The sequence below is a fragment of the Anarrhichthys ocellatus genome, unplaced genomic scaffold (assembly GCF_004355925.1).
Source record: "Anarrhichthys ocellatus isolate YVR2014 unplaced genomic scaffold, GSC_Weel_1.0 scaffold117, whole genome shotgun sequence".
Taxonomy (NCBI): Eukaryota; Metazoa; Chordata; class Actinopteri; order Perciformes; family Anarhichadidae; genus Anarrhichthys; species Anarrhichthys ocellatus.
The window spans coordinates 661,614-670,786 of record NW_022280147.1 but is presented as its reverse complement, the minus strand read 5'-3'; the positions used below and the strand labels follow the sequence as shown (position 1 = coordinate 670,786).

At 46.2% G+C, this 9,173-nt stretch overlaps 1 protein-coding gene across 2 annotated transcripts; it reads left to right on the top strand.

Moving 5' to 3' along the window:
• The first annotated feature begins 299 nt into the window (after nucleotides 1-299).
• On the top strand, nucleotides 300-8,775 carry fosl2 (FOS like 2, AP-1 transcription factor subunit). 2 transcript variants are annotated; one of them, XM_031876855.1, is made up of 4 exons: nucleotides 300-1,296; nucleotides 3,908-4,162; nucleotides 4,497-4,604; nucleotides 6,047-8,775. In XM_031876855.1, the coding sequence occupies exons 1-4, from the start codon at nucleotides 1,168-1,170 to the stop codon at nucleotides 6,617-6,619; spliced, it is 1,065 nt and encodes a 354-aa protein (XP_031732715.1). In that variant the 5' UTR covers nucleotides 300-1,167; the 3' UTR covers nucleotides 6,620-8,775. The 2 variants fall into 2 exon arrangements, with proteins under 2 accessions (XP_031732715.1, XP_031732716.1); XM_031876856.1 differs by having other exon boundaries at nucleotides 1,208-1,538.
• Nucleotides 8,776-9,173: the final 398 nt, after the last annotated feature.

Sequence of the window (9,173 nt, the reverse complement as noted above, 5' to 3'; positions counted from 1 at the left end):
GATATGTTTTGTTTTTTTTGCTCTAAACTCAGACCCACGGGAGCGCGCGCGCGTCACATGGGTTTTTAAACGCTTTTTATTATCTGCATAAGTTTAAAGCTTTCATATCTTTGTTGTTTTTCTGCACTGAGGAACCGGACCGGGACCCGCGCGCCGAGAGCTCAGAGTCCGGAGTGCAGCTCGAGAGGGGAGGGAATCCCTCCAGTGTCTGACGCTTCCCTTTACCAAGGAAACCCACACGCGCTCTCTGACGCAACTGCCCATTTTAGGAAACATGCGTCAATGGACCGAGGCAAGTCAGCCCAAACAGTGAACTCCACAGCGGGCGCTGACGTTCGTATCAAAAAATAAATCTGTCCGCATGTATCTGGGCTGCTTTTCTGTATCCCTTGCGTTTCGGTTATGTCTCCAGTGTCCGCTGGGCGATGGATGGTCACGGCGGATCTCTCTTTTTGCACTGCCTTATCCAGAACACGACCCCTCCCTGGGAGAAGTTGCAACGCCCAGGCCGTGACGTGGGCTGTTTCGTTGGTGTTGAAAAGCCGTTGCAGTTGCTTCATAGTGCCATTGAAGTGAGTCATCTCTAGGAAGTGTGGTTACAAAAAAAAGGAAAAGAGAGAAAGAAAGAAAAAAAAAAAGTTAGAACTGTTCCGTGAACAGCGGAGAGCTCAGACAGAGTGCGCAGAGTATCTAGGCAAGGCGACGGGAGTTACTCAGACGATTAGCTGGGCAGTAGGCTTGAAAGCGAACGTTACCTGCGTGAGTCACTCTGTAACTACACTCGTCTCGACTGGATCCGTCTGCGGTAGGTGTGCTGCTGACTTTAGGCTGAAGTTTGCGCACCTGAGAGGATTGACCATAGTGTAGTAAAGGTCTGCCTGCGACTCAAGAATAATAATAAAAAAGCACAATAAGAAATAGCTTTAGCGAGCAGGAAGAAATATTCGTTGTAGCTGGCAATATCTGTGAGATGCTTTAGGTTAGTTTACAGGAGCGTAATTGCACTTTGTCTTTACCAACTCTTCTCTGGATATCCCGAATTAACAACGTCTCGACTCAGAGGATTTTTTTTTCTGCTCTTGGTGCCTTTTTAACCGCGAGGATTCTAAAAAAGAAAAAGAGGGGGCGGAGGGTTCAGATCTCAAACAGTCTCCTCTTTCCTGGACCATGTACCAGGACTACTCCGGGAACTACGACACCTCGTCCCGTGGCAGCAGCACCTCTCCGGCCCAGCCAGAGTCCTTCACGAGCGGCAGCAGCACGATCGGAAGTCCGATCTCTACCTCAAGCTACCAGGTAACACAAGGAAACGCCAGGCTTCCGCGACATTATACCTATAAATAACACCGTAAGCAATATCAAGTGCGCAACATCGGAAACATACACGTCGTTCGTCGTATAGATGTATTTTCTCACGGCACCGCGCTTCCACCAGTTCATAGATTGTATAAAGGCATTCTCCGGGTTGGGGGGGGGGGAACGAACCCAATGGCAGAGATTGAATCGATGACTCAACTGATGCAAGACTCGATCTGTTGGCAAGTATTTGATAATCATTCTATTTGAATTGTGTCACAGGTTATCCAAACACCGTCGGATGATTTGCATCAGATTTGCGCACGGGCTGGTGCGCACAGTAAATAGCGAATACGTGGTGATTTTTGCACATGTAAATAAAACCGTACATGTTTCTTCCTTGTAATAAAACAAAACTTCGAAATGTACAGGTTACACTCACAGAGGCGAAGGTGACTGTGTGCTGATGTTTTGCAGGAGAAATAGGAGACACTGAATTGAATTTGCTTGGGATTTCCAGATGTCAGTGTCAAATCCACTATCTCTGTCCGTCGCTCTCATCTATCTTATCCGTGCGTAAAACTGTAATATTCGTATGGGTCTTTGCGCTTGTGGCACCCCAGTGGAGACGGGAATTTTACACGCATTATAAGGACAATGCCTTTAGAACGCACAGTCCCACATGTCATATACCATTAGCTGTTTACCCAAGGCGCCAGTTGGGATAATGCAACAGGCACGTACTGTTTAATACATTGACACGAGGGCCAGGATGTGTCTGCTGGTGTCTTGGCCACCAGATATTGTATTATTGGAGAGCGCCAAAGACTGTTATGCTTTTGCAAAATACGATATCAGTTCAGTTAAGGTTGGACCATCACATATGACACGACCACGGATCAGATTGTAGTCCAATTTTCTTCGGTGGGTCTCGCGCTGCAAATGGCATATTTCTTCCAGCGGGATGCGAGCGCGCACACCGGGAGCGCAGGTCAAACCAAACCAAAAAAAACCGTCCTTTCCTTACCGAGAAAATGCCACTAAAATGCAAACGCTGCAGCGTTCTGAGCGATCCTTTAAAACACCCTGCAATTATCTCCTCGATGTCATCAGAGGTCTCATACCTTCTCAGTGAGATATACCGGAGGCTACTGTAGGTCTGCCAGAGTAACGCTCTGAGGACGCCGTGCCATGTATTCACAAATGATAGGATGTAAATCATCCGGGAAGAGTCATGTTATTTGCTCGCAGTTAAGTCTCGGTGTAGTGCACTTCTGTGGAAAAGCGTCGTCAGGGCTCACGAAACATTACGGTAAACGACTTTTGGCCCGTATCTATCATCGCTAAGGTTCCCTGTAATCACACACTGGCTGTCTGTTTCCCATTACAGCGGGCTGGAACATGACTTTGTTATTCTTTATTGAGACATATCAAAGCAGAGCTTTGTTTTAATTAGAGCTTCAGATCTTTTTAAGTTATATCAGATAAACTGGGGCTTCTCTATATTCAGTGACATAACTGTACTGATTTAGTTTGAGTGTGATTTATACTCCACTGTATACAATTCATCTTTTTTATGCTCTTATTTTGAAGCCAAGCTCACCAAAAACTTTCCGCTCACATAATTCTGGCTAACTGATCTGGCTTGTTACAGCTGGCTGCCCCCCCCCCCCTTACTGGAACTGCTCGCGTTTCTCATGTGCTTAACAAATCCCATACACAATGACTCACCAGAATAAACAAAGTTCCAACAGACTGCCGGGATATCCGACGGAAAGTCGGGAATAACGGCGAGATGGCGACGCGCGTAATTTACGCACACGGGCAGGGGCAGCAAGTAATACTGACCAGACATATCCTCATACCGGCATCGTTATAACAGTCAGTTCCCACAAACATGCAGGTTGGAGACATTCTTTTAAAATCGTACGGGAGGATTTGATCCATAATATGAGGGGTTGGTGCCAAAGGAACTCATAATCTTTTTCTTTACATCAGAAACATATATCCTGCATCACGGTTTAGCTCCGCACCCACAACTAAGGGCAAATACATCTTTTTTCTTTATATTCAATTTTTGGCAAAATAAATGTCAATTCAACATATAAATCATTAAATTGTTGCCACTTATCATTTTGCGTCTGAGAAAAAAAAAATCCCTCTGTAACAGTTATTCTTCTGTTCAATAAAATAAAGTCCATGCTACCATACGACCCATCCTATTATATCCATCAGTCTACAGTAATATGTATATTCACCCTCCTGCCAGTCCAGACGTTTGCAACACTTCAGCTCAGTGCTCTGTCTCATGGTTATTGTAGTAAAGTGAGATGCTGTGGACACCTTGGGCTTTCCCTGCGTGATTCACAGCATGTGTCACTGTTCCACTCCAGGGGTTACATACACAGTGTTTTGCCTATGTTGGATTGAATCATTACTATAAGCTCGTACTGTGCAAAATGTGTGAATTTGATAATGGTGGGTGGTGGTGTGTGCGACTGAGGCAGGGCTCGTGGATAGAAGAAGATAGAAGATGCTTTACCGGGAAGTTTCCTCAGATGTGGCCGTGCGTCCCCTCTTATCCCATCCCTCTCGTTCCCTCTCCTTCCAGAAGTACAGGCTCGACATGCCCGGCTCCAACAGTGCCTTCATACCCACCATCAATGCAATCACGACCAGCCAAGATCTGCAGTGGATGGTGCAGCCCACCGTCATCACCTCCATGTCCAACCCTTACTCCCGCTCCCACCCGTACGGCCACCACCTGCCCAACGGGCCGGGGCTGCTGGGGCACAACACGCTGGCTCGGCCCGGGGTCATCCGCTCCATCGGGGACGCCAGGGGCCGACGCAAGAGAGACGAACAGGTGAGGGACAATGTTGTTTGTTTCAATAGTTAGACGTTGGTTTCTTTTTATAGAGCTGGATTTTGCTTCAGAAGAAGTGTGTTCATCCTGAAAACAAAGCAAAACACGTGTGTTCACCAGAAATCATTAAACATGAGATAGTTTGTTCAACAGAGGAGAAGAAAAATGAGTTTATCTTATCAGACCAATACACACAACACATGTGGTATCATCATTCTCCTCACAGCCAGCCGGTACTACCCAGCTCTTGCTTGTTGCTTCATGTTGACTGAGTGTGTGTCTGTCAAACAGCTTGTGTCATACCTGCTGTGTTCCTTCTCTGCTTTGCCCTTAGCTCACCCCGGAGGAAGAGGAGAAACGGAGGGTGAGGCGCGAGAGGAATAAGTTGGCAGCCGCTAAATGCCGCAACCGCAGGCGAGAGCTCACGGAGATGCTGCAAGGGGTAAGTGGAAACCTGAAAACTGGAGCCGCCGCATCTGTTATTGGGCTCCGCTTCAATCACACAAATACCTTCCTCTTATGCAGCAAACATGATGATGAACAACCATGCTTCCTGTTTTTTGGGCAAATTTGCCATGCTCATAGTTGCAAAAAATAAAAAAAGCAACAAAAGAAATGTTTTTCACACGGAGAATACATGCACAGGGAGAACGAAAAAAAAGTCACACCGGTTCAGAAGTCTGGCAGGAGTCCAGGGTTTTCTTATGACTGATCGAGCACACCTCAATTTACAACCTTACATTACTGGTTCAACTCTCGCCGTGTCTCTGAGTGCGAGGTCTGAGCGAGGAGATGACAGGCAATGAAAGGCTTTTTTGTCTCGGGCAGCTGCAGACAGAGGTAGAGCTGTCTCGCAGCATCTAAATGGACTAATTAGCCGAATTACAGTGAGGTGGAGCTTGTCAGACCTTAAAAAAAAAAAGAACCCCAGGAATGGAATTTGCTGTAGGCAGCTGTCTCCGTGAATGAAGGACATTTTGTAAAAAGGGGCCAATTGCTTGTCTCACAATCCCACACAGACATGCTGCGTGCACGCACACACACATACGCACACACACATACGCACACACACACACACCACAGCCATTGCCTCTAGGGAAAGAAGAAAAAAACACGGCTGTTTTTTTTTTTTTTCTTCAAAATTCCAAATAAGGAAGTGACCCAGTGAAAAGACTGAGCAGTGTTCCTACAACCACTCCTCTTTGATTGACTGAAGTGTCTCACTGGGCTCCTCCCCTGTCTCCTTGTGTGCTACTTCCTCATACCTTTGCCCATGAGTCTAAGTTCTCAGACAGCATGTCGACTTATCTTCATCCGCCTGATGTCTAGAGGTGTTTATGGGTTTTTGTCTTGAATGTGTGCACATTCATGACACGCTTCTGATGCAGATCTCATAACTCCCGAGACACAAACAACGCACCGTCATTATGGGAGAGTCAAATTCAAGCAGAGAGGATCAAAGATTACGCCTTGTAAATTGAACTGGCCCAGGACAAGTTCCTGATTGTGCCTCTCTCTGTGGCTAGTAGAACTGTAGCAAATGGACAGTGCCCTCTTTTGGCGCCTTGGGGGAACAGTCACACAATCTGACGACCTGATTGTGGAAGGAACTTGAAATTATTGGCATTGTCACGTCACATTTTTTGCAGCTATGGGGTCAATTTCTTGGCTTTTTGTCACCAAATATCCGTGATGCAGTATTTTTTTTTTAACATAATATTAAAGCCATCCTGGTCATTGGTGCTGACCCTGAACTGTTGGGCTTTTGCATGTTGTTTCTCTGTCCACTTATTTCCTGTCAAAAATGCCCCAAAGAAATGAAGAAAAACAACCCAAAAAGAACCTGCTTTAGAGCTCAACCATATTTCCTGTTTCTCCTCACAGGAGACTGAAAAGCTGGAGGAGGAGAAATCGGACCTACAGAAGGAGATTGAGAACCTGCAGAAGGAGAAAGACAAGCTGGAGTTCATGCTGGTTGCCCACAATCCCGTGTGCAAGCTCCCCATCGACGAGCGCCACCATCAGCACCATCAGCACCATCAGCACCAGCAGCAGCACCAGCAGCAGCACCAGCAGCAGCAGTGCGCCCCGCTCCCGCTGACCATGCGCCCCAACATGGGCAGCCGGGCTCAGATGAACCACATTGTCGTGAAGCAAGAGCCCGACGAAAACAACGTCGTGGGCAAGCCCCAGCGCTCCGTCATCAAGCCCATCTGCCTGGGCGGCGGCGGGATGTACTGCACGGACGGGGACAGCCTGAACACACCGGTGGTGGCAGCATCCACCCCGGCTGCCACACCCAACGCCCCAAGCCTCATATTCACCTACCCGAGCATGCTGGAGCCCGAGAGCCCCTCGCCCTCCTCAGAGTCCTGCTCCAAGGCCCACCGGCGCAGCAGCAGCAGCGGGGACCAGTCCTCAGACTCCCTCAACTCGCCCACCCTCCTGGCCCTCTGAGCGGCGGCTGAGAAACAAACACTGTGGCTGACAGCAAGCGTGGGGATCAACTGCGCCTCCCCTCCCCTACCTTTTTAAAGACCCAAAAGCACATTCAAAAGTCCAGACCAAGCTGACCATGTGAGCCGTCCCCCTCCCCCACCTGCAGGGAGACCCACAAGGGCTACACCGCGTGTTTCTTCTTGTTCTGCTTCAGTGTCATTTTTTTTTTGTATACGTTCAGAGTGTGTGCAACGATCCTAAAAAAAGGTGTCCTCCCTTTGCCATTTCAACTCCAGAGTGTCAACTTGTTTACTGGGAAGACAATTCTGAAGAGAAACACACCGCAATCTGGCAATTGTGAGTCGACGTGACCGCAACCAGGGAGCGCGTTAATATATATTTTTCTGCAAATGTTTCAAAAGCCATGTGGCCGACACTTGCACTTCGCCAAGACGAATCAATAAATCACTAAACGAGGTCAGCGTTCTACTGGGTTTTCTGAGGAGAAGAAGGAGACGACGAGCAAAGACTTCCTCTCGTCTCCTTTTCCATTTTGAGTTCCTAACATGGACCTTGATTCAGGAATTGCTACAAGCAGTGTGTACACATTTATGACGCTATTTCCATCTCTTTAATCATATTTATGGCCCGTGCTGATTCAGTTTTACAAAGTGTTTTGTTGAGACATTGTCCTCTCCTTAATCTGCCTGTAGAAAAGCTAAATGGTCGTCCACGGCCCTCCTCAGTGTTGCAAAGGATTACGAGCCAACTTTCAATCAATGACTAGTTCCTCAATACTCTATATCTTCTATTTTTGCCATAGCGGCTTGACTTTACAGTAGTATCGGTGTGCTTTTCCTTAGTGATTCTGTACCTGAACTTTTACAACCTGTTTATGACAAATTGTATGTGATTTACATTGATGTCAGGGATATCTCTCATGTGTAGTAGAACCCATCGTGAAGCGCGTCGTGCGACTGCGGGGCGGCTGTGCGGTCTAGTGTTGCAGAGGTGGCGATACACTGCACACGGAGGGAAAAGAAAATGTCCTCTCCTTGTTGCGTGACGTCGGGGAAAAGGTTTGACTTTTTCTGCTCGGACGATGCAAAGGTTTGAACAAAGCCCTCCTCCACCAGATTCTGACCTTCTTTTCTGTGTTTTTGCACGTTCTCTAGATAAAATGGCTGCCTCTCAGGGCAGGTTTCAAAAAGCCCAAAAAAAAGCTTTGTTTGACACATGTAATCCTGTAATTTGTCCATCTTTGTCTAAAAAGGGGGGGATTTTGCTCAAATTTTAAACAAAAACAACAAAAAAGCCACTGTGGTCTAGACCGTCTCCAGCTGCCAATGATGTCAACCCTGTTTATACTGTGCTTGTACATCTGTCACTTTTAGTAAAGACAGTCAGTGATGTTTAAATCCAAGTCAGATGTGCTGATTTTTTACGGGTGTGTGAACGTCTGCCAACATAGAGGTACTCTGTAGAGACATAGTGGAGGCTGAGCCGGCTTTAAACACAGGTCACTTTCTGACAACAAGAAAGGGACTATTTATTTTTTTTAACAGCTGGCCTGAGATGAAAGAGGGGACACCTCGAGAAGATGTAATATCTCTGAAGTTCTAAGAAGCACTTCTTTTTTCGTAGTTTTTACGTGTGTGTATCTTTAAAGGGATGAGGGTTTTCAATACTGTGCACTGAGACAGCGACTATTTTGTTCTGTTCACTTCAAACATTCCTAACGTCAGGGGTTTAGAAGGGGGATGTCGTCTTTGCTCGAAACCCTTTTCTGTTATTACAGGAGAAAACGTTTTGGTTGGAAGACGTGTGGGTGTGCCGGATGCAGGAAAACGGACTTTGCAATTCAATACAAGCTGCTGCTACTTTGGAAAGAACACGTCGACTGTTTCTCTTCTGATGACGTTTTGGGTTTAACATCACCGGCTGTGATATCGTGTGGATGCAATTGGGGTGGGAGTGGGGGTGTGAGGGGGGGGTCTCTGATCCTGTATGACAACATAAAGAGAAACCAAAAACATTACTGTGGGCGAGTCTGATATGTCTGTATGTTGAAATATTCTGCAGCCCCTCGACACACATAGGAAAGCCATTGACTGTAGATCTTCTGCTGTACATGTCATCTACTGTCTGTCGCCTGTTTTCAACTACTATTACTTCTTTTCCAAATGCTTTAACTGTTCAAAATGATTCAAAATTAATAAAAAACAGCAATATGTATAGCAGTGTTTGTTAATTTAAATGAATAATAATAATTAAAAAATGATAATTTTCAACCTAAAAGTGTGCTCTTTCGTTCATGGGGACCCACTTACAGCTGTTTACTGACAAAACACCTTTTTCTAAGCTGTTGAAAATCCCACCACCCTGTTTATCAATCGCTCCCATCAGTCTGGAATAGGAAAGAGTATTTGACCCTAAAGACAGCAAGCTAAAGCACAGGTTAACATCAAGTAGCTGGTTTACAAAAAAAGACATGAAAGAGTTAAGACAAAAAAGTCATTTCAGAATTCATTCTACTTGCTTCTACGAAACATCTCAAAGTGGACACAAAACA